Raw genomic sequence first — 25,456 nt, forward strand, 5'->3', positions numbered from 1 at the left:
TCCACCGGAGTTTCTAAGCGCCTGGGTAAAATAAGACAGGAGACCATGGCGCCTGGGAGATGCCCGCGGGTTTGTGGACAAGTGTGTTCACAGACGTCCCACGGGGCCCTGTCGGCAGCCGTCTGCGGCTCGGCTGTGCTGCGGTAAGGAACCCCTGAACGTGGACATGGACCGCTGGGGGGAGGGGGACTGTGTGTCTGTGAAAGCCCCCACCTCCGTGTCTCAGCTCCCCGCCCGCCCTCGCTGCGCTGCCTCCCCCTGCCTCTGGGCGGCGCCCGGCACCAGCAGCGTCTCTGCTCAGAGGCTCCGTGTAACGGCTCCTCCGGGCGCGCGGGCAGCCTGCCAGCCGGTGGTGCCGCTGTCCCAGCGGACGGGCCAACAGGTGCCCCGACGGGCTGCTGGGCAAGGGCCAACTCTCCCCTGGACGGCTCCCGAGGGCCGCATCGGAGTGTGGACACGGGGTTTGTGCTGGCGGGAGACCGGCTGCTGAGAGGAGGCCTCGCATGGGGGGGCGTCACTCCGGCAGGAACACCCACAGGGCGCCACCTCCGGGGGCCTGGGGGTGGGGGGACACCGTCACTGAAACCACGCCAGGGGAAGGATCCCACCAGATCCTGGACAGCGGGGACGGGGCAGGATGACGGAGGCCCCGATGTTTATGCAGCTCCGGTCCACGGATGGTCTGAGTCCAAAGGGCACAGGTGTGCCTGGCCACGTGGCTCCGCGGCTGATCGTCAACCCAGGAACCAGGAGGTCACGGTTCGATTCCCAGTCCGGGCACAGGCCCCGGTTGCTGGCTCCATCCGCGGTGTGGGGCCTGCAGGAGGCAGCTGGTCCGTGATTCTCTCTCATCACGGATGTTTCTATCTCTCCCTCGCCCTTCCTCTCTGAAATCAATGAAAATATATATTTCACAATAAATAATTATATTTAAAAATGTATAACGTAAACGTAACAACAGGACGATAGATACACGAATAAATAAATAACGGTTTGGAAGGCACGCGTGCGAGCAGCCCCCCCGCCCCGCCCCGCGGCGCCAGGGACCACACGCTGGAGAGGTAAGAGGTGTATTTCACTGGGGGGCGCTGTGTTACAAAAGTCACCGCGAATCTCTGGCTAAATAAACACTCCACGTCGGCTCAGAGGCGCAGGCCCTCCTGCTCCCGCTCCGCGGCCACGCCGGGCGGCCGGCCGCCCGCCTTCCGCAGACACGCGGCGCCCGGGCCGGCGGGCAGCAGCGCCGGCCGCCTCTTGGGCTTCTGCCGGCTCCTCTCCTCCAGCAGGGACACCACGTTCTGCGGACGGACAGGGCCAGGGCCAGGGCCAGGGCCAGGCGGCGTCACCGGGCGGGGTCCCGGGGCTCCCGCGCGGAGGGGCCGGGGCGGGGGGCACCCACCTGCCTCTCGAACACCCGGGCCATGTCCAGGACGCCTTTGCCGAACTGGAGGGGAACAGGCGACAGGGTGACGTGGCGCCGAGCGGGCGCCTTCCCCCGGGGGCACCGGGCGCCCTCACTCACCTCGTTGGTCACGCCCGCGTCCGCCCCTTTGTCCAGCAGCAGCTGGACCAGCTCCTCGTGGTTGTTCAGCACGGCCACCTGGGCGGGAGGGGACGGACAGGCTGGGCAGCGGGCGCCTCGCTCCGCGCAGGGAGGGGGCCCGCGGTGGGTGACCCAGAGGCGGGGCCGTGGCGGGCGGGCGTGTGCGCGTGAGGTCAGGGCGGCGAGGACTGGGAGGGACACGGACGTGGACCTGCCTCTCCCCGCACGGAGACGGCGCCCTCTGAGGGACAGACCTCTTTGGTCCTGCCTCGGCCTGGGCCCGGGGAGCAGTTCTTAAAGAAAGGGCTGCGGTCCAGCCGGCGGGGATCAGCGGTGGAGCCCATGACCCAGGAGGTCAGGGTTCATTCCCGGTCAAGGGCACAGGCCGAGGGCACCCGCCACTCGCCTGTCCCTGCCGCTGCCGTTCCGCAGGTTCACGTCCGTGCCGGGTTGTGGGCTCCACCCGTGTGGGGCGGGCAGGAGGCAGCCGGTCCACGATTCTCTCCAATCATGGATGCTTCTATCTCTCTCCCTTTCCCTCTCCCTTCCTCTCTGACATCAACAGAAATTATTTTTTTTTTTTTAAAGAAATAGTTGTGAAAAGACACCAAAGTGCGATGGTGACATGGTCAGGCCTTTGCTGACAGGCCGATGGGGAACACCCCCCCCCCCCAGGCCCAGGGCGGGGACACAGCTCAGCGCCCAGAACCGCCCGGTCCGCGGGGAGCCCTGGCCAAGGGGCCCACCATCAGGGGGGTCTTCCCGTCTTTGTCCTTCGTGTTCACGTCGGCGCCGGCGTCGATCAGCAGGGAGGCGACCCTCTGGCTCCCGGAGACGGCCGACACTCTCATGAGGGGGGTCCAGCCCGAGCCGGCGTCCACGGCGTCCACCTGGAGGCCACAGGGAGTGCTCACGTGGTTCCTCCTCCGTACACACGTCCGTGGGAACTTACAGACGTGAGGACCTGCCCAGGTGCCCCTCATTCAGACACGTCTCCCCACTCGGTGAGGCCGGGGGCTGGCGGGTGAGGGTCACACTGACGCAGGAGAAGCGAGGTGGGGCCCTGTGGCCATGCTGAGACGCCCCAAGTGCCCACGGGACCCCCACCCACGTCCCCGCCTCAGAGGCAGACTCACAAGCCCTCCCACATCTCCCGTGGCTCCCTGTCCCCACACCCAACCCTTTATTTCACGGCTTTGAGTGGGGGGGGGGCACACCTGGCAGCTAATGGGGGCCTGTACCCCACAACTAACGGGGAGGGGAGGGGCGTACCTCGCAGCCGTCCTTCAGCATCCACTCCACCACGTGGCAGTGGCCGCCATCGGCCGCCCAGTGCAGCGCCGTGCAGCCGCCCAGGTCACGCGCCCTCCAGGAGGCGCCGTGGCCGCGGAGGCACTTCACCACGTCCAGGTGCCCGGCGTAGCACGCCAGCATCAGGCTGCGGGGGGCGCGGCTGTGAGCGGGCCCCGCGGCCCCGTGGCCCTGCGGCCCCACCCTGCTTCCCCCGAGGAGGAAATCCCGGTCCCTGGGGACGGCCAGGCGGACACCCATCGCCCGCTGGGTGAGGGCACGGGGAACTGTCCCCCCTCTCCTGTGGGGTGCAGACCCGCGGACGAAGCCCAGGGACGCGCCGGGGAGACTGTCTGCCCGCCACTCGCCTGTCCCTGCCGCTGCCGTTCCGCAGGTTCACGTCCGTGCCGTTGGCGATGAGGATTTTCACGAGCCTGAAGGAGAGGAGGCTGGGCCAGCAGCTCCGACGGGAGGGCCGGCCGCCGGCCAGACGCCCCTCACCCGCCCTCCGCTCCGCTCCGGCTCAGCGCTGGCCTCGCAGACCCCATCGCTGGGCCAGCAGCCGGAGCACTGCCTGCCCCCGCTCACCCCGAAAAGGGGTGCCTTTCCAGGAACTGCTCACTGGAAGCAAACTCCGCCTCGTAATCGGAACCACCAAACTATGGTTCAGTCTCCTTAGCGCCCACGTGAAATGTGTTTTAAAGTGGCAGCACTTCATGAAAATGGAGCTCTATTTTGAAAAGTGGGTTGTGGTTAAAATGCCCATGTGACTGACAGACAAGCGATCGGTGTTAAGTCCATCTCCGTGTGGAATAGAGACGATGGTGTGGGTCTCGGAGAGTTAGGTCTTAGCATCCCACCGGGGAGTGTGTTTTCCAGAATTAATATCCTTTCCCCCCTTTTTCCAAAAAAGGAATTTAAATCCCAATGAGTTTTTCCAGGATGAGGAAAGTGTGGTCAACGGCGCCCTCGCTCCCTCGCCGTGAGCTGGGAACCTGCTTTCCTGCTGCTGCGGTGTGACTTCCGGAACCCAGGGAGTGTTGTGTGGGGTGCAGTTGGAAAGAGAAGAAAGCGGGGTTCGTTCCTCCCCACCCCCTTCCCTCCTGCCCCAGCCCCGCTGCAGCCTTCGGAGAAGGCCCCGCCCATCAGTGCAGGTAGGACAGGAGCCCTGCCCATCAGTGCAGGTAGGAGAGGAGGCCCCGCCCATCAGTGCAGGTAGGGGAGGAGGCCCTGTCCATCAGTGCAGGTAGGACAGGAGCCCCGCCCATCAGTGCAGGTAGGACAGGAGCCCCGCCCATCAGTGCAGGTAGGAGAGGAGCCCCGCCCATCAGTGCAGGTAGGACAGGAGGCCCTGCCCACCTGGTGTACCCTTTCTGCGCAGCCACCATGAGCGCGGTGAGGCCCAGCTTGTTGGGAATGTCCACCTTCACGGTGCTGGGAACAGAGAGGAGAGGTCAGCGCACACACACACACACACACACACACACCCGCCGGCAGCCTGCAGCCAGCAGCTGACGTCCCCTGGCACAGGCGGCTGAAATGGTTCATTTTACCAGAACCCCAATCTCTTCCGGCCGAATACATTCAAACTCACAGGAAAAGGGAGAAAACTGCTGTAATTTCACTTCAAATAGGCGCTCCCTTCAACTCGGCACTTCCCCCGAGCTGATGAGGCTCTGGAGGACACGGCCCCTCGAACGAGCCGGGGGCGGGGTCTCCCGCAGACTCGCAGCCCCAGGGACCGGAGCCCCCACGGGGCGCCCGCTCCGCCCCGGTTCCCTTGGGCCCCTCCCTGCACGCAGCTTAGTGCTTCGACTTTTGGGGCCTTCTCTTCCCCGGAGCGCAGAGCCGCTGGTTCCAGAAGAGTCCCTCCTCCTCAGCCGCAGGGAAGGAAGGCTTACCTCCTGCGGCGGCAGGGAGGGGCCTGGAGGGGGGGGCCTGGGGGAGGGGCCTGGGGGAGGGGCCTGGGGGAGGGGCCTGGGGGAGGGGTCTGGGGGAGGGGCCTGGAGGGGGGCCTGGGGGAGGGGCCTGTGGGAGGGGCCTGGAGGGAGGGGCCTGTGGGAGGGGCCTGGAGGGGGGGCCTGGGGGAGGGGCCTGGGGGAGGGGTCTGGAGGGGGGGCCTGGGGAGGGCCTGGAGGGGGGGCCTGGAGGGGGGGCCTGGAGGGAGGGGTCTGGAGGGAGGGGCCTGGGGGAGGGGCCTGGGGGAGGGGCCTGGAGGGGGGCCTGGAGGGGGGTCCTGGGGGAGGGGCCTGGGGGAGGGGCCTGAGGGAGGGGCCTGGGGGAGGGGCCTGGGGGAGGGGCCTGGGGGGGCCTGGAGGGAGGGGCCTGGGGGAGGGGTCTGGAGGGAGGGGCCTGAGGGAGGGGCCTGGGGGAGGGCTTGAGGGAGGGGCTTTGGGGAGGGGCCTGGGGGAGGGGTCTGGAGGGAGGAGTCTGGAGGGTGGGGCCTGAGGGAGGGGCCTGGGGGAGGGGCCTGGAGGGAGGGGCCTGGAGGGAGGGACCTGGGGGAGGGGCCTGGGGAAGGGGCCTGGAGGGAGGGGCCTGGGGGAGGGGCCTGGGGGAGGGGCCTGGAGGGAGGGGCCTGGAGGGGGGCCTGGAGGGAGGGGCCTGGGGGAGGGGCCTGGGGGAGGGGCCTGGAGGGGGGCCTGGAGGGAGGGGCCTGGGGGAGGGGCCTGGGGAGGGGCCTGGGGGAGGGGCTTGGGTGGGGCCTGGGGGAGGGGCCTGGGGGAGGGGCCTGGGGGAGGGGCCTGGAGGGGGGCCTGGAGGGAGGGGCCTGGGGGAGGGGCCTGGGGAGGGGCCTGGGGGAGGGGCTTGGGGTGGGGCCTGGGGGAGTGGCCTGGGGGAGGGGCCTGGTGGGAGGGGCCTGGGCAGCACAGCTCAGTGAGTTAAGCCCCAGACAAAGATGGGCCCTATGATCGCACTTACATGTGGAGTCTAATGAACAAAATAAAACGAACCAAGAGGACAGACTCAGAGATAAGAGAACAGACTGACACTGCCAGAGGGGAGGGTGGGGGCCGGTGAAGAGGGTGAAGGGGTTAAGCAAAGAACAAAGACTCCAAGACACAGACAGCAGCATGGTGACGGCCGGGGGAGAGGGGGCGGGAGGTAGAGGAAGGGAAGGGGAGCAAATGGTGACGGAAGGGGACGTGACTGGGGTGGTGAACACGAACTACCACAAGCAGGCGGTGATTGTAGGACTGCACCCCCGAAACCATAGATCTTATTCACCCATGTCACCCCCCTGAGCTCTACAAACTCTTACAGGGAAACGAGGAGCACAATCACAGCTACAACGGCAAAAAGAAGGACGAGGAGGAGGAGAGGAGGAGAAGGGGGAGAGGAGAAGGAGGAGAAGGAGGAGGAGAGGAGGAAGAGGAGGAGGAGAGGAGGAAGAGGAGGAGGGAGAGTGGAGAGCAGGAGGAGGAGGAGGAGGAGGAGGAGGAGGAGGAGGAGGAGGAGGAGGAGGAGAAGGAGAGGAGAAGGAGAAGGAGGAGAGGAGAAGGAGGAGAAGGAAGAGGAGAGGAGAAGGAGGAGAAGGAGGAGGAGAGGAGAAGGAGGAGAAGGAGGAGAGAAGGAGGAGAGGAGAAGGAGGAGAAGGAGGAGGAGAGGAGGAAGAGGAGGAGAAGGAAGAGGAGAGGAGGAGGAGAGGAGGAGAGGAGGAGGGGGAGCGGAGAGCAGGAGAAGGAGGAGAGGAGGAGGAGAGGAGAGGAGGAGCAGGAAGATGAGGAGGAGGAGGAGGAGGAGAGGAGAGCAAGAGGAAGAGGAGGAGGAGGAGGAGGGGAGGAGGAGGAAGAGGAGGGGAGGAGGAGGAGAAGCCCGATGACATTGCCCGCACTTCACTTAAGAGGCGGCTTCAAACCACCCGCAGCCCCTGCAGCCACACACACACACACACACACACACACACACACACACCGGTGAGCCGGCCTTGGCGTGAGCAGCAGCCGGCCGGGCCCTGGGCTCACCGGGAATGAGACAGGGACGTTGGGGCTGAACTTGCCTGCAGGCTGCGGCCGGTGAGCGAGCTTTCTGGGAAGGAGACACTGCACTGAGGCCTGCCATTGCCTCCCTCCGTTTTCATTAAATAATTACCAAGCGGAGCAGGGACACGGGCGGGACCATCGCCTTTGATAACTGCGCTGGGCTCACCGGCCGCCTGAGCTGCGTGCTGGGGCGGGTCCCGGGCCTGGGGCTCGCTCCGCAGGTAAGATAAAGGGCAGCGAGCGCTTCTGGCCCCACGTGGCGCTGGGCCTCACCCTCCTCGCAGAATCCGCAGCAGCAGGTCCTCGTCGTTCACGTTCACCGCCCGGTGGAGGTGCTCGCTGCTCATGGGCTCTCCTGCGGGAGCAGACGGGGGCGGGGGTCACCCCACACCACGAAGCCCCATCGCAGCCCTCCCTCCCTCCCTCCCTCCCTCCCTCCCTCCGAGGAGGCGCCCGCTGTCCCAGTAAGCGGACCTTGGCTCCCACTCAGGGATGTCATTTACTGACAAGGACCTCATTTCCACGTTAAGAGAGACGTAGCCCGGCCAGCTTGGCTCAGTGGTTGAGCCTTGACCTAGGAACCAGGAGGTCAGGGTTCGATTCCCGATCAAGGGCACAGGCCCGGGTTGTTTGCTCCATCCCCAGTAGGGGGCGTGCAGGAGGCAGCCGATCGTGATTCTCTCTCATCGTTGATGTTTCTATCTCTCTCTCCTTCTCCTTTCCTCTCTCTCTCTAAAAAATCAATTAAAATACTTTTTTAAAGAGAGAGAGAGGAACCTTCAGATTATCCTAAAGGCTTGGGACATTTTCACACTATAAACGTGTTGCCTGGAGACTGCTCAATAGCATTGGGAACAACCCCTCGGCTCTGTGAGCCTGAGCAGGTGCCTGGTGAACAGGGAGACACTCCCGCATGCACTGGGCTCGGTCCACGCGTCTCTGAACCATTTAAACAACAAGAGGCTTCACAGTAACAGCCTCAGGTCTCCCGGGAGACGTCCACACGCCTGTCTCCCCGGAGCTGGGGGGTGGGGGACCTCAGCCGGGAGAAGCAGGACACGGTGACAAAGCCGTTAGGGAGCGAGCCCACCGATGGCAGAGCAGGAGGCCGGAGCCTGAGGCCGGCACAGGACAAGGTGGTGGCAGAAGGCAGGAACTCCCAGAGAGAGAAGGGGCAGGGGGCAGGCACAGGGTGAGAGAATAAAGGGACGCCCGCCCCCAGCCTGCCCCCGGGACTCAGCCCACCCCGACCTGCCCTCTCGCCCCCCAGCCTCCCAGGGCCCTGACGGCCAGGCGGGAGGAAGATGCCCTCCCCCAGCTCCCCACGGAGGAAGGACCAGGCCCCGGGAGAGGGCCATGTTTCCTGGCTTCCTGGGAAATGCCGGGCCGGCGGACGGCGGACAGGGGGAAGGGAAGCAGAGGGATGAGGGTGGCTGTCCTTTAGCTGACAGCCTTTCTCCTTTTCGGAAAACAAACCACTGAAGCCAAGCTGGAAATGTTTGGAGTAACAATTCTGTCTGCAGGGCAAACCCTGAAGACGGTCAGCCACGTCTACCTCCTTCCCGTCATTCCTCACGTTTCAGACCAAAAGCTTCAAGTGAGCATGGTGGCGGGCTGTCCGGCGAGGGCCATGCCCACCGGGCGTTGTGCTGGGGCTATGGGAAGGGCAGGGCTTTGCCCAGACACTGGGCCAGGCTGAGGGCACGGCTGGTGCCGCTGGCATCTGGCAGGTCCAGGCCAGAGGTTCCTACACTGCACAGGACGGCCCACACCAAGAACCACGCAGCCACGGCATCCGTGGCGCCACGGGCAGGACCCTGGGCCCAAGGAGCAGCCTGAAAAGCTCAGCTGTGAGGCCCGCCCGCCTCCGGGGACAAGCGCGACCCACGCAGGCCCACGGAAAGGAGGGCAGGCGGGGTGCGGGGGGGGGGGGGGGCGGTGAGAGGCAGAACGATCCCATCTCACCAAACAGCCCCCGCTCCTGTGTCTCCTAAAAATTCTGACCCTAAAAATTGGGGGGCAAAACAAAATAATTTGCGTAGAATCATCTGGAAGAATGTAGGAAGTTCATCCCATTTTGTCTCAGTTGAGGAAAATGGCACCCCAGCTGAAACCCCATTCCCAGGCTCTGCCTGGGACCCACAGAACTTCTTGGCTCCTCTTCCAGCCCCACCCCTGAGAGCTGGGCGGCTGAGCGGCTGTCCCTGGTCCCCCTCCGGCCAAGGCCACGGCCACGGCCGCCCTGGGGTGCCTAATGCGCTGAGGTGCGGCCGATTCCCCGGGTGCATCCACTCCACCAAGTTTAAAAAAACACTTTGTTTTTATTGATTTGAGAATCATGGACCGGCTGCCTCCTGCACGCCCCCACTGGCCAGGCCTGTGCCCTGACCGGAACCCAACAGCGACCGCCTGGTTCACAGGTCGATGCTCAACCACGGAGCCACGCCGCCCCTGGGTTCGATTCCGGGCAAGGGCACATGCCGAGGTTTGGGGCTCCATCTCCAGTGGGGGGCGTGCAGGAGGCAGCCGGTCAGTGATTCTCATCATGGGTGTTTCTCTCTCCCTCTCCCTTCTCTCTGAAATCAATAAAAAAACATTTTTTTAAAACTAAGGAAGGCAGGCTCTGCCTTTTTCTAAGTGTCCCCCTCCCCCCCCAGGCTGCAAATACAGATGTGGGCGGGGCCCCCAGGGCTTCCCTCTGCTGGACCCCATGAGGCAGGACCCCAGGGTGTGGGAGGGAGGGGGAGAAGGCCTCCCGGTCCTGAGAGGGTCCCTGAGCGGCAGAGGGCACCGCCGGGTCAGCGCTGGGACGCCCGGCCTGGTGGAACCGCCGTCTCCGTCAGGAGCCGGGAGAGAGGGCCGGGCGGCGGAGAGCGATTTGCCGATTAACAGGCAGCAGCTGCTCGCCCTCCTCGGGCTGCGCTGATGAACACTGACGCCCATTCCAGCCGGCTCCGCGCTCCACCTGGGCAGAGGCAGCGTCCTTGACGCAAACACAGCCCGCGCCCGCGACTCCTCACAACGCGCTCCCCAGTGCGAATGGCCGGCCGCAGGGCGGAGGGGCTGAACAATGTGCACATCTTCGTGCCGTTTAGCATGAGCCGCCTCCTGGAGAGACTGGGCTCCGGGCACATGAACCACAGCTGAGGGGGCAGCGAGCAGCCAGGGGGAGAGGGGCCCGCAGGGAGCCCCAGACACACACACAGAGACACACAGACACCACACACCACACACCACACACCACACACCACACACACACACAGACACACACACACAGACACACCACACACCACACACACACACACACACACACAGACACACACACACACCACACACACACACACACACACACCACACACACAGCGACACACAGACACACACACACACACACAGACACACCACACACAGACACACACACACCACACACCAGACACGACAACACACACACGCACACAACACATCAGACACACACACAGACACACACAGACACACACACACAGACACACAGACACACACACTCAGACACACACACACAGACACACCACACACACACACACACACACACACGCCACACAGCACACACAGCACACACCACACACCACACACCACACACACACACACACACAGCACACACACCACACACACACCACACACCACACACACACACACACCACACACACTCACACACAGACACCACACACACACACACACACAACCACACACACACACACCACACCACAGCACACACACACCACACACACACACACACAGACACGTCACACCACACACCACACACACACCCACACCACACACAACACCACACCACACAGCACACACACACACACACACACTACACACCACACACCACACCCACACACCACACACACCACACACACACACACCCACACACACACACACACACAGACACTCACACCACACACTCACACACACACACCACACACCCCACCCCACACACCACACACCCACCCCCCACCCACCACACACACACACACCCACACCCCACACACACACACCACACACACACACACACAGACACACACACACACAGCACACACACACACAGACACACACCACACACCACACACCACACACACACACACCACACACAAACACAACACACACAAACAACTACACCCACACACCACACACACACACACACACACACACACACCACACACACCACACACCACACACCACACACACACACACACATCTCACACACACACACACACACATCACACACACACACACACACACACACACACACACTCACCACACACACTCACACACACCACACACCACACACACCACACACACACACACACACACACACACACACACACCGGCGCCACACCTGCTGCTGAGCCAGCACCAGCCGATGCCCGTGCGGCCGACCTCGGACCACACGGAACCTGGTCCCTCCAGTCCACAGACAAGTCCACGCACCGGGCTGAAGGCCACGTTTCAGAGTCACAGGAAGTGCACACGCATGTGCAATCACACGCATGCACACACATGCACGCACGCCAGATGCTACACTGAATGACACTTTGAAATAACTTTTACTCACTGGAGAATTGTTCCCTTTGTGCAACCAAAAATAACGCAAACAAGGCCCGTGTGCTTCCGGGAGGGGAGAGCATTTCTGACCGTGTGACCGTCACCGCGTCCAGGCAGGGAGGGCGCCGGAGCCGCCTCCCGGAGGAGCTGTCACACTGCCGGCAGAAGCACGATCTGCAATCGCCCAGGTGCCCGTCAGCAGATGACTGGATCAAAAAACCGTGGTACATCTACCCAATGGAATACTATGCTGCCATAAAAAAGAAGGAATTCTCATCATTTGCAGCAACCTGGATGGAACTGGAGAACATCATGCTGAGTGAAATAAGCCAATCAATGAAAGAGAAACACCACATGACCTCACTCATTTATGGATAATAAAGAGCATTATAGACTGATGAACCACGAGATAGATATAGAGACAGTAAAACAACAAGCAGACTGTCGAATTACAGCGGGGAGGGTGGGGAGATCTGGGGGAGATAAGAGATCAACCGAAGGACTTGTATGCATGCATATAAGTACAACCAATGGAGAGAAAAAAACTGCCAGCAGAGCCATCCCGCCCCATCTGTCCTGGGCAGGGGGGGGCGCGGGGGCTCCCTCCCTGTTCTGGGCAGAGGCAGCGCTGGTCTTCCTTCCCCACTCCCAGCCCCCTGTCCCCAGAGCCAGCGGTGTGTCCCCCAAACGCCCCCAGGGACCGCCGGCACCTGGACAGGCATCGGGGGCTCCGGCCGTTCCCAGGGAAAAGACCCGCCCTTTTGTGCCCATGTGCCAGGACGGGCCTGCACAGAGCCAGCTCTGACCGGTTAAGCCAGGGGTCGGCGAACTCATCAGTCCACAGAGCCAAATATCAAAAGTACAATGATTGACATCTCTTTGGAGAGCCACATTTTTTAAACTTAGACTTCTTCTAACGCCACTTCTTCCAAATAGACTCGCCCAGGCCATGGTGTTTTGTGGAAGAGCCACACTCAGGGGCCAAAGAGCCGCCTGTGGCTCGAGAGCCTCAGTTTGCTGACCACGGGTTAAGCCGTCAGGCGTCCCCAGCGACGGCCGGGAGCACAGTGCCGGCCGGTGTGCCCCGGCGGCCGAGCTGGAGCCAGGAGCCCAGGGCAGCAGTTCCCTCCCCGCGGGCACTTGCCTGGGTGGCAGGCACTGTCCCCTGTGGGGGGCCCGCAGGAGGCAGCGAATCAGTGATGTTTCTCTCTCATCGACGTTTCTCTCTCTCTCTCCTTCTCCTTTCCTTTCTAGATCATCCATGAAATATATATATATATATATATATATATATATATATATATATATATATATATATATATTTTTTTTTTTTTTTTTTTTTTTAAAGAAACAGAAAAGAATGGACCCGGTTCTGCTGCTGGTGCTGCTGGTGGGGCCGAGCAGGAGGCGCGTGCTCTGCACGCCCCCCCCCGTCTCCCCCCGGGCCTGGGGGCTGCGTACTCACGGGCCGTGGACACGGAGACCGCCGGGCTGTGCACAGACCCCCCCGAGGGGCTGGTGACCTTCAGGCGGAAGCGGTACAGGGTCCGAGGCTGCAGCCCCTCCACGACGTGCCTGGTGGCGTAGCCCCTGGACGGAGGAAGCAGGACACGGCCACTGGTGCGAACTCCTCTGAATGCTGCCTGCTCGGCAGGCCTGGCCCTGGCCGCTGGCTGCCGCCCACACGTGCCAGAGGGCAGAGGCAGGACAGGGGCAGAGGCAGGAGGGGGGCAGAGGAAGGAGGGGGGCAGAGGCAGGAGGGGGGCAGAGGCAGGAGGGGGGCAGAGGCAGGAGGGAGGCAGAGGAAGGACGGGGGCAGAGACAGGAGGGGGGCAGAGGCAGGAGGGGGGCAGAGGCAGGAGGGGGGCAGAGGAAGGACGGGGACAGAGGCAGGAGGGGGGCAGAGGCAGGAGGGGGGCAGAGGCAGGAGGGGGGCAGAGGCAGGAGGGAGGCAGAGGCAGGAGGGAGGCAGAGGAAGGACGGGGACAGAGACAGGACGGGGGCAGAGACAGGAGGGGGGCAGAGGCAGGAGGGAGGCAGAGGAAGGACGGGGACAGAGACAGGAGGGGGGCAGAGGCAGGAGGGGGGCAGAGGCAGGAGGGGGGCAGAGGCAGGACGGGGGCAGAGGCAGGAGGGGGGCAGAGGCAGGAGGGGGGCAGAGGCAGGAGGGGGGCAGAGGCAGGACGGGGGCAGAGGCAGGAGGGGGGCAGAGGCAGGAGGGGGGCAGAGGCAGGAGGGGGGCAGAGGCAGGAGGGGGGCAGAGGCAGGACGGGGGCAGAGGCAGGAGGGGGGCAGAGGCAGGACGGGGACAGAGGCAGGAGGGGGGCAGAGGCAGGAGGGGGGCAGAGGCAGGAGGGGGGCAGAGGCAGGACGGGGGCAGAGGCAGGAGGGGGGCAGAGGCAGGAGGGGGGCAGAGGCAGGAGGGAGGCAGAGGAAGGACGGGGACAGAGACAGGAGGGGGGCAGAGGCAGGAGGGGGCAGAGGCAGGAGGGGGGCAGAGGAAGGACGGGGACAGAGACAGGAGGGGGGCAGAGGCAGGAGGGGGGCAGAGGCAGGAGGGAGGCAGAGGAAGGAGGAGGGCAGAGGCAGGACGCGGGCAGAGGCAGGAGGGAGGCAGAGGAAGGACGGGGGCAGAGGCAGGACGGGGGCAGAGGCAGGAGGGAGGCAGAGGAAGGACGGGGGCAGAGGCAGGAGGGGGGCAGAGGCAGGCCATGGGGAGGCCCAAGGGAGCTGCAGAGGGGGCACCACGGAGCTGGGCCACGGCTGAGAGAGGAGAGCCGGTCAAGCACGGCCACAGGGTCACGACGGGCTGGTGGTGACTGAGCGGAACCAGGAAGTCCAGAAGAGGCTCTGGAACCCACCACCCAGGCCCAGTGTCCTGCCAGCGCCTGGTAAATCCGCAGCAGATCCACAGTGCCATGCTGCCACCTGGTGGCCGGGCCTGTGCTGCCCGGGGCTGGGAGGGAAGGCTGCTGTTCCCAAAGACAATGGGGCCCAGGGCCGCACTGGGGTCCCCGAGAGGCGCACGGACAGGGACACCGGTCGGGCTTGGTCCCTCGGGGGCGGCGACCCCCTGGCCGCCGGGCAGCAAGGACGTAAATGAACCACACGGCCTCGCCCGCACAGCCTCTGCGGGAGGCCAGAGGGTGACTTTCTCTTTCCCCATCGAAATCCTCACCGGGGGACCCGCCCTCACCTGCGGGCAGGCCGCCTGATGGGCCCCCAGCCTATGCCACCAAGCCCCCCTTTAATTCTGGCTCTACGCTTCGGGATTTTGAACGCGAAGCCCAGGAAGCGCCAGGGTGCGGAGGTCTGGCTTCAGCGTCCCTCCATTTCCCGGGAATCCCGATTCCTGAAGGCTGGACGCCAGTGGCCCCCGAGCCTCCAGCAGCCCCGCAGCGAGCGGAGCGGCACCCACATGTAAATGACCCCGTAGGCGTGCGTCCGGGGGTCCTCCTCCTCAATGGAGAACTGGGCCCACTGGCCCTGCGGGCCCTGCCGCTTGGCCGTCCTCGCCAGGTCCCAGTGCAGCTCGATGCTGTGGTGGGTCACCTTGCCCACGACGGGCGGGTGCGGCCCCGAGGAGGGCGTGGCTCCTGAAAGAGAGGGGGCCGGCCTCAGGACCCGCTCTGAGGGGCCCCGCTCCCCAGGACCCCGCCGAGCGCGTGGCAGGTGCCCGAGGCCAGGCGTGGGGGGGGGCGTCCACCGTGACCTGGACAGCCGCTGGGCAGCTTCGTGACCGGACCCCCAGCAGGTGCAGGGAGCCGCCAGGCTGTCCCACAGGCAGACTGGGTCACCCCCCGCGACTCCTGTGCATTTAAATGAATGAATAACGAGATGTATGTGTAAATGCCGATTTAAATAAATAATAAAATGTATATGCAAGTGCAGGTTTAAATAAATAATAGCACGTCAATGCCAAAGGCCAAGGGCACCCAAGATCAAGGGGGAGGGTCCAGGGCGGGCAGACGCTTTCTGATTGACGGACGAGTGATTAGATGGCCAGCCAAATCCGTACGCTCCCTGAAGCCCAAACCTCACAGCACCCTGTCGCCAGAACAACGGTCGTCCGATGTAAGTGTCCCCAAACTTATTTTAAAGGAGACACAGGCTTTTTAATAATATGTGGCAAGCTGACTTTTAAATGCATTAAACCCATACTGAGCCTCTTTAAAAAAGAATCCCTGACCCAGAGGCCTGTCTGGCACCGCGGGCCTCGGTCTGGGTGCAGTGTGCCCGGCAGGCCGTGAGCAGAGCCGCCGGGCAGGGCCTGGGCCCCGGGCAGGCGGCGGGCGCGCTCCCCGGCGCCTCCCGGTCAGAGCCGGCCCCGCGTCCCGTTTGCTGCCAGCCTGGCCCGTAAGTGGCACAGAGAAAAGGAAATGTGCCAGAGCCAGCCCTCCCGGGGGGTTGCCCTCTCACAGGACTCGCCCAGCCGCAGCAAACTTATAAGAAAGGCTTTTTTTTTAACCCAGAAAAACATTATCAGGGGGAAAAAATCCCTAAATTTCCTCCTTACTAAAGCGAGTGAATGGCCAAGAGTGACAGATCCATCTAGCCCAGTGGTCGGCAATCCGAAGCTTACGAGCCGCATGCGGCTCTTTGGCTGTGAGAAGGCGCAGGCTGGGCTGAGGGGATTTTTCGTGCACTGGGCCTCTAGTTTTTAAATAAAGAGAAAATGAGGGAAAGAAAGGCACCTAGGAAGTGGCACCTCGGAGAATGAAGACACGACATGGTCTCTGTGGGGGAGGGGGCCTGCCGTCCACAGGAGGTTGTTCCTGAGGGAGGGGTTGTGCCCCCCCCATGTCATGGGCATTGAGGGCAAAACACTCGTTCTGATGGGCACCTGGGTGCTGGGGGCACCCCTGAAATTGGCTCACAGTGCAGGGTGCCACGTGGAGCTCATGCTGGCAGTGACCTCGATGGGATCACAAGCAGCTGCAGCAAACCCGCCTGACCCGGAGGGAGCTGTGGCCCAGGCCACTGACCACCCATGGGTGAGGCGGCGCCAGGCCCCGGACAGGGTCTGTGCCGCCCACACGCCTTCTTTGGAGCCCGCAAAGGGTGCAAGCTTAGGTGTCTGCAGAGTGAGGACCACGCGGTGTGGACGTGGTCAGACCTGGCGGACATCGCAGTCCCCGGGAAAGCACGAGTCTGCTGGTACGCTTCCGCAGCCATGCCGTCTCCTAGCAACCTCCGCCTGAAGGGCTGGGGACGGAGGCACGTGTGTCGCTCAAAGGCCTGTCGTTTGGGTCCTTTTCCCTTTTTAGGAAACAGATGCCTGGTGGCTGGGCGTGTTGTCAGCAGACAGTTCTGTGTCGAGTTCCCGTGATTTACGGCCCTGTGTTCTGTTTGGGGTTTTCCTGGGCGTTGGGAAGATTCCGAGTGTGCCCGCTCACACGCTGCACGGGGCGCGGGCTCTGCGTGTGCCCGCTCACACGCTGCACGGGGCGCGGGCTCTGCGTGTGCCCGCTCACACGCTGCATGGGGCGCCGGCTCTGCATGTGCCCACTCACACGCTGCACCGGGCGCGCTCACGTGTGCACGCTCACACGCTGCACGGGGCGCAGGCTCTGCGTGTGCCCGCTCACACGCTGCACGGGGCGCGGGCTCTGCGTGTGCCCGCTCACACGCTGCATGGGGCGCCGGCTCTGCATGTGCCCACTCACACGCTGCACCGGGCGCGCTCACGTGTGCACGCTCACACGCTGCACGGGGCTCGGGCTCTGCGTGTGCACGCTCACACGCTGCAGGGGGCGCCGGCTCTGCGTGTGCCCGCTCACACACTGCACGGGGCGTGGGCTCTGCGTGTGCCCGCTCACACGCTGCACGGGGCGTGGGCTCTGCGTGTGCCCGCTCACAGGCTGCATGGGGCGCCGGCTCTGCATGTGCCCACTCACACGCTGCACCGGGCGCGCTCACGTGTGCACGCTCACACGCTGCACGGGGCGCGGGCTCTGCGTGTGCACGCTCACACGCTGCACGGGGCGCCGGCTCTGCGTGTGCCCGCTCACACCTGCACGGGGCGTGGGCTCTGTCGAGTTCCGTGATTTACGGCCCTGTGTTCTGTTTGGGGTTTTCCTGGGCGTTGGGAAGATTCCGAGTGTGCCCGCTCACACGCTGCACGGGGCGCAGGCTCTGCGTGTGCACGCTCACACGCTGCACGGGGCGCCGGCTCTGCGTGTGCCCGCTCACACGCTGCACGAGGGGCGGGCTCTGCGTGTGCCCGCTCACACGCTGCACGGGGCACCGGCTCTGCGTGTGCCCGCTCACACGCTGCACGGGGCGCGGGCTCTGCGTGTGCCCGCTCACACGCTGCACAGGGCGCGGGCTCTGCGTGTGCCCGCTCACACGCTGCACGGGGGGCGGGCTCTGCGTGTGCCCGCTCACACGCTGCACGGGGCGCGGGCTCCGCGTGTGCCCGCTCACACGCTGCACGGGGCGCGGGCTCCGCGTGTGCCCGCTCACACGCTGCACGGGGGGCGGGCTCCGCGTGTGCCCGCTCACACGCTGCACGGGGGGCGGGCTCCGCGTGTGCACGCTCACACGCTGCACGGGGGGCGGGCTCCGCGTGTGCACGCTCACACGCTGCACGGGGGGCGGGCTCCGCGTGTGCACGCTCACACGCTGCACGGGGGGCGGGCTCCGCGTGTGCCCGCTCACACGCTGCACGGGGGACGGGCTCTGCGTGTGCACGCTCACACGCTGCACCGGGCGCGGGCTCTGCGTGTGCACGCTCACACGCTGCACGGGGCGTGGGCTCTGCGTGTGTAAACAGGTGGAAATAGCTCAGCGACGGCTCAGTGACCAGCCGTCCGGGACGTTCCTAGGGCAGAACCCGGACGGTTCTTGGTGAGGCTCCCAGCGGCCAGGCTGGGCATCTCCGGGAGCCACTGGCCGCGGCTCCAAGGTCCTGATGGCTCGTTCTGTCCCTGGAGCGCTCAGGTCTCACAGGATATGACGACGCTGGCCAGGCCGCACGGCAGTAAGAAACGGGGGCAGAGGCCTGGCCCTCCGCAGTGCAGGGACGGGGAGGAGGGAGAAGTTTCCATTTGTTCCCTTCTCCGTTGGGAAAGCACTCCGGGTGCATCTGCGGTGCGGCTGTCGGTCCTTACAGAGGGAACCGCCACCGGGTTAGCTTCTGTGCAAACGGGTCAGGGCGGGCACCGGGATGGGTCTGCAGCAGCTGCCAGGCGGGGCAGGGCCGCAGGTGCTGCTGGGTTTGCTGATGCCGCCCTGAACCCACCAGGCACCGAAGTGGTCAGGGCGGACGCCCAGCCCCGCTGCAGCCTCTCCCCACGGCTGCCAATGGCTCTATTCCCATCGCCACGCTGAGCTGACGCCTTGCCCTGCGGGAAGGGGCGCCACCTGCCTGTGTAACTCGCCCTTCACCGTCAAAACATCCCAAGGGAGGACCGGAGACACGCGGCCTGGAACATTCTATGGGAATGTCAGTGCCACGAAAGGAAGAGTGTGCATCCGTGACCGCTCGGGGTGAGGGGGGCTGGGGAACACGATAATTACATGCAGTGGGTAATCGTGGGCGGGGTCCTGGCCGTCTGCAAAGGGACAAGACCATCCCTAGCCGGTGTGGCCCAGTGGCTAGAGCATCGGCCTGTAGACTGAAGGGTCACGGGTTTGATTCCAGTCAAGGGCACGGGCCTGGGTTGTGGGCTCGATCCCCAGTAGGGGGCATGCAGGAGGCAGCCGATCCATGATTCTCATCATTGATGCTTCTATCTCCCCTCTCCCTTCTTCTCTGAAATCAATAAATATATATATTTTTTTTTAAAAGGAGCAAGACCAGCAACGAAGGCTGTTAGGAAGACCCCCTTGGAAGCAGGAAGAAGGCTGAGGATGGGGTGATATCCGTGTGCTGAGTTTAGGGGACGCTCTCGCCATATTGGGGCTCTGTGGGCAATGCCCTCGTTCGTAGGAGAAACACACTGAAGTGTGTAGACTGAAGTGCAGGGATGTGCACACCTGCCTTCACCTGTGTGTGCATGTGTGCTTGTGTGTGCATGTGTCCATGCATGTGTCCGTGTGTGCATGTGCATATGTGTGTGTGTCCATGCATGTGTCCTTGTGTTGTGCCTAGGGAGGAGGAGGCGAGAGGGAGAGAGAAAAGGAGAATAGAGTGGGGGAGACTAGACAAGACAACAGTGTGGTGAAGGCCTGGGAGGAGGGGTGAAGCGGGGAAAGGGGGGAGACGTCTATCACGCTGTCAGCAATAAAGAAATAAAAATTTAAATAAATATTTTTAAAGGGTGGGGAGAGACTCGAATGTGGCCAACTGAGGAGCTGGTGTGCTGGTTGCGGGACTGAACTATTCCAGAGCTCTGAACTTCTTCAGAACAAGAGGTACATGGATGTGTGTCTGTGTGCGTGTGTGCAGGCCACACGTTAGCACAAGCGCACGTCCAGGTGCACCTGGTGTGACAGGGGCCGCCTCCATCCGCAGGAAGTGTCATCCCGGAGAAGACCGGAGAGGCCCCCCGCAGCTCGCCGTGGGAGCGGAGCCCAGGCCCCGCCAGGCGAGTCCCCGAGCCACAGGCCAATGGGAGTCTTCCTGGTGACAGCTCCTCTTGGCCAGGTCCTTCCTGTAGGCCTCGAGGGGCGCGAGCCGGGAGCCGGTGGGGTCTCCTGGTCTCCAGCTCAGAGCCCGCGTGGACGGGGGAGGGTGACAGACAGCAGCGTCTAAGCGACGGCGATGGTCTGAGAGGGGCTGTAGGACAGGTAGGCCGCTGGCAGCCAGCACATCGGAGGCCGAGAACAGGAAGCGGAGGGTGTGAGGATGGAGAGGACCCGCCCGAGGAGACAGCCTGGACGGGCCGGGCACAGCTACGGCCACTGGCACCGGGGCTGAGAAAGAGGACCGCTCTGCCTCCCACCCCGGTCCCGGTCCCGGGGAGGAACGCTGATGCAGGAGGGAGGCCTGGCTTTCTCCCCCGCCCCTCCCGCCCCCAGCTGGGCTGTTTACTTAGAGCCCGCACCTCCTCCTCCGGACCTGGTGAGTCAGGCCCCGCAGGAGGCTGAGGCTCCGGCCCCTCCTGGAACCTGGTTGGCTACAGGGTCGGGGCCCTGGGCCGGCTGGCAGGGCCCGGCAGGCAAGCCCCAGCGGTGCTTCCTGTTCCCGCAGAGACCGCGGTCAGGGCCGCGGCGTCGGGAGCAGACGTGGCCGGGGTGGTGCTGGGGGAATCCTCCTGCCCGTGGGTTTGCCCCATCCCTCGCCCGCTGAGCAGGGAGGCCCCGTGGCCAGGAGCTGGCGTACGTTAATGGGCTTTAAGCCACGGCTGCTCATTTAAAAGGCGCTGCTCTGGGGTTTTTTAAAGTTTAAACCTGATTGCATAAGCACATATTTCTGACGGATATGTGAATTATAAGCTAATGGATAGAAGGAATATTTAGGGGCCGAGACTGCTTGGAACAATTGTTACCCAGATCACTCCTGGGCTGAGTGATCATCACGGGCCTCTGTTGCGGGGTCTCGGCCGGCAGCACTCAGGTTGCCGGCCTCGTCCCTGTGTGTCCGCGGGCACAGCGAGTCTCACAGCGCCCTGGGCAGGCGGTGAAGGAGAGGGCTGTGTATCAGCCCCCCGACAGGCCCGTACCGGAGCCCGAGTTCCCTGAACTTGACCTGAAGCCGTTGGACCTCACGGAGCCCAGCCTCCTGTTGTGGAGGGAATGGCTTCCTTCTCAGAGCTCAGGGCACCCAAGAGAAGAACATTCCGGAAGGCCCCTGCTGCCCACAGCAGCACTGCCCAGCAGCTAAGGCCCACGCGGGGCTGGCTCTGGGTCAGACACCGGCTCCTCGGCGGGCATGCGGGGAGGCGGGCCCCTCCACCGCCGGCGCCCAGCAGGGCATCCTGTCTCCTTTCACCAAAGAGCTCCACAGCCCCTGGCAGCAGGAGAGCAAAGAGCCGGCGGGCGAGGATGCCGCCTGAGGGGCGGGCAGGGGGGACGCAGGAGGAGGCAGACAGAGGACGCTGAGGCAGACCCGCCAGCGGAGGCAGCACCGGGCAAAGGGGACCTGGCCCGCCCTCCCAGCAGCTGCACAGGCTGAAGGAACCGGAAGATGGATGTGCCGGTGTAAGGCAGCCAGGACCATCCATGGATGAGTGTGGATGGTGAGCTTGGGGCGATGCCGGCGGGGGAGAAACACAGCGATGACGTGGGGTCGGGCAGCTCTGGGCCCCGGTGGAGAGCAGGCGGGCAGGGCGGGAGGGACCCCCAGCGCCCCCGGTCTGCCACCCCAGCGGGGCGTGCTGGAAAGGCCCAGTGGGGTGCTCTGAAGGTGGAGGAAGCGGCTGCTGGGCGAGGCGGAGGGAGGGGTTAGGGATGGCGGGACTCCTGGCCGCAGCCGCTGGGAAGATGGCGAGGTCCTGGCAAAGGTGAGGAGGACCCGGAAACAGGCTGGGGGTTGGGGGGACGAAGTCTTCTCTCCTGAGTGCCAGCCTCAGCCTCCTAGGCAGAGGGAGACTCAGATCTCCACCTGCTCCGCCTTCCCAGCAGTGAAGGGGTGGAGTGAGGGGCGGGGGGCGGGGGGCGGGGGAGGAGGGGGGGTCTAAGCAGGCCCAGGGTCGGTACCGGCAGCAGTGGGCTTGCACGTGCAGCGAGGGCTTATCTTGATGCTGCGCTTTATGAATATTCTCTTTTTCACTGGGATTGTGTTTGCTCAGGGCGATGGGGAGGCTAAAGCCGCCCGGCACTGCCCCCTGGTGGTGACCCTCACGAGGAAATGTTTTCTTTTTGGTGTCTTTCCCACAGCGGCGTCAGTTCAGGAAGAAAATAACTGAAGATGTGACTGTGAAGCCAAGAGCCGCCCAAGGTCGTTTAACGTGCCCTCCCAAGGTCGTTTAACGTGCCCTCCCCCGGAGGCCGCCCTTGGGTGACAGTGGCAGCCTGGCTCCCAGCCTGATGCCAGAGTGGGACCAGCCGGGTTTGAAGACGTGGTGTTTATTGGGTTTCAGCGACGCGGTTAGTAAAGGTCATGCCTAAAAGTAACAGAAAACTAAGTGTGTGGAAACGGGATGGAAAAGACTGACAGGGGGTAATTCCTAGTGGCCCCGGGTGTTGTCCTGAGATCTATGTTTAATCCTTAAAAGCAATTAAGAAGGATCCTGCCTTGAAATCAATGTTCCAAATACGCTTACACTCAAATACGCTTGTAAGATGCTAAAACCCCTCGGCAACACATGGTTAGCACGCAAACTCCAGGCTTAAAATGTTAGATAATGTCGGCATAACAATATAATACATTCTTAATAAAGTAGTGACTACAGTACAATTGTAGATACATAATTGTAGTACTTGGCAATATCATATCCATAGTGATCTCCAATATCTTTGAGACAATGAAATAACTTGAGTATCCGGTAAAATCTGATTGGAAATTAATTTTGAAGTTAAAAGGGACCTTTAAAAAACCCACTTATTAATCTTGTCCTTTTATTTTTGTTTTTTTAATATATTTTTATTGATTTTAGAGAAGAAGGGGGAGAGAGGGAGAGAGAGAGAAAGAGAGAGAGAGGAAGAGAGAGAGAGGAACATCAATGATGAGAGAGAATCATGGATCGGCCACCTGCACGCCCCACACTGGGGGTCAGGCCTGTGCCCTTGACTGGAACTGAACCCCAGACCCTTCAGTCTGCAGGCCAATGTTCTAGTCACTGGCCTATTAAATAGTTAATAACAGCGAGTGATTTGGTAAATATTTATCCAAAGTGGTGTTTATTAGGCTGTGAAAGAAATTCCTAAGGTAAATGCTGTTCGAATTATTTAAGATTAAATTGATACAAGTGTTTAAGAATACGTAGAAAGGAATACATTTAGTTGTTCGCCAAGCACAGATTACTTAAATATTTTCCACCTCAAAACATATCATTCACGAGCGTGACTCATTTCTGACATAGCTTTACAACGCCTTCCTGGTCTGGCTCCTGTGGCTTTCCCAGCCTCTCTCTCTGTCTCTCTGTCTTTCTCTCTGTCTTTGTCTCTCTCTCTCTTCCTACCCCTCAGTCATCTTAGCTGCAGCCTTACAACTCTCCCTCCTCTGAGCCTCAAGCCCACACCACCCCCGGGCCCAGGCCCCCTGCCTGTCCTTCTGCCCCTATCACTTCCTCCCTAGGCGGCCGCCATCTCTTCCACCGCCCGCCCGCTTGGGCCCGGTGGCTCACTTGTTCTTGGGGAGCAGTGCGCAGTCTTCCTGGGATGGGCCCTCAGCACCCCGCCGTCCGCACCCCGGCCCAGACCAGCGTCCAGGACGCAGGAGGTGCCAGGAGCGCTGGCCTGCAGGCGGCGAGCACTGGGGAGTGTGAATGCTGGGGCACACGTTGGACCGTGACACAACGTGGAAGAAATAAAGCGCCAGTTTTTTAACCATCTTTCCCTCCGTTCATTCCTCCCCACGCAGAGGACGAGCACAGCCCGCTGTCCGTACGACAGGGGACAGACCGCTGAGCCTGTCCGTCTTCTCCAGGGGGCTCCTGAAACGGAGCAGCCGCACACGGCGGATGCGGATCAAACCCACCGAAGCAGCTGCAACTCGCAACTGTAACCTTTCTCTTCGGCAAATGAGTTTAAAAGCAAGTTTTTAAAATCTTGTTGGAAACTAATGACCTGAAGAAAATGCCAGCATTTCTCCCAGGGAACCGGTTTGGTCTAGGTGCTTATGCTTCTGAAACTGTAGCTCAGGAGCTGAGCGTGGACCTAGGAACCAGGAGGTCAGGGTTCAGATCCTGGTCAGGGCACAGGGCTGGGATGCAGGCTTGATCCCCAGTGTGGGGGGTGCAGGGGGAGCCAATCCATGATCTCTCTCATCATTGATGTTTCTATCTCTCTCTCCCCCCCCCCTCCCTTCCTCTCTGACATCAATAAAAATATGTATTTTTTAAAACTGCACAGAGAGGCTTTTTTAGGGTCAAAGCTACAAAAGTTTAATTTTAAAGACTGTTTAAGTCTCTACAGAAACACTGGAACGAAAGGAACAATAAAGCCAGCCGGGGAGAGAAGGCTGAGCACCAGTTTTTTAACCATCAGAAAAACGGTAACAACTCCTGTTAGACCTGACAGTCCCAGGACGCACGCCGCCTGCCAAAGAATGCGGAAAACATGAAAAGAAACCCCCCTTTTTTTTTTTTTTTTTTTGCGTGTCCTGCCTTGCAGAACCGCTGGCCGTTCATCAAATACGCTTGGACAAGGCTCAGCTTTTTCTCCTCCTCTAATGAATGCAAGACCCAGCCTCGCTGCGTGCTCGACTGCTGACATTTCAGAGGCAGGCTGGGTATTTACAACCAAGTCCCAGACCCACCGAAATGTGACCCCGATGACAGGATCCGGGTTCATTCCGGGAGGAACCCAGTGGGGGCGCTGCATCCACCTGTCCGCACTACCGAGCCCCAGCCGGCTCCCAGGGGACCCCCCCGCTCCCAGGGGACCCCCCCCGCTCCCAGGGGACCCCCCGCTCCCAGCGGACCCCGCTCCCAGGGGATCCCGCTCCCAGCGGACCCCGCTCCCAGGGGACCCCCCCCCGCTCCCAGCGGACCCCGCTCCCAGCGGACCCCGCTCTCAGGGGACCCCCCCCCCCGCTCCCAGGGGACCCCGCTCCCAGGGGCCTCCCCGCTCCCAGGGGACCCTGCTCCCAGGGGACCCCCCCACTCTCAGGGGACCCCCCGCTCCCAGGGGACCCCCCCCCGCTCCCAGGGGACCCCGCTCCCAGGGGACCCCCCGCTCCCAGCGGACCCCGCTCCCAGGGGACCCCCCGCTCCCAGGGGACCCCCCCCTCCCAGGGGACCCCCCGCTCCCAGGGGACCCCCCCCTCCCAGGGGACCCCCCGCTCCCAGGGGACCCCCCGCTCCCAGCGGACCCCGCTCCCAGGGGACCCCCAGACTCCTCAGCCAGGTGCACCCCTTCTCTCTCCAGAAGAGGTCGAAAACGCTGACGGCCTGCGGGCGCCCCCTCCCGCCGGGCTTACCCGGGGGCTCCATGCCCGCTGCTCGGCCTCGCCGCCGGGCGCCGCCGCTAACGCCTCTCCGCGGCGGCGGTTGCCCTGGCGACGGGGGCG

At 62.9% G+C, this 25,456-nt stretch overlaps 1 protein-coding gene across 1 annotated transcript; it reads right to left on the bottom strand.

Moving 5' to 3' along the window:
• Positions 1-878: 878 nt before the first annotated feature.
• On the bottom strand, positions 879-25,456 carry FANK1 (fibronectin type III and ankyrin repeat domains 1). Its single transcript, XM_036438016.2, has 11 exons — positions 25,367-25,456; positions 14,816-14,993; positions 12,863-12,987; positions 7,090-7,171; positions 4,193-4,267; positions 3,202-3,267; positions 2,816-2,981; positions 2,290-2,433; positions 1,523-1,600; positions 1,400-1,444; positions 879-1,298 (listed from the first exon to the last, which is right to left on the bottom strand). Exons 1-11 carry the CDS (start codon positions 25,377-25,379, stop codon positions 1,143-1,145), a joined length of 1,128 nt encoding a protein of 375 aa, XP_036293909.1. The 5' UTR covers positions 25,380-25,456; the 3' UTR covers positions 879-1,142.

Source organism: Pipistrellus kuhlii, unplaced genomic scaffold, assembly GCF_014108245.1.
Source record: "Pipistrellus kuhlii isolate mPipKuh1 unplaced genomic scaffold, mPipKuh1.p scaffold_m20_p_15, whole genome shotgun sequence".
In the NCBI taxonomy this organism is placed as follows: Eukaryota; Metazoa; Chordata; class Mammalia; order Chiroptera; family Vespertilionidae; genus Pipistrellus; species Pipistrellus kuhlii.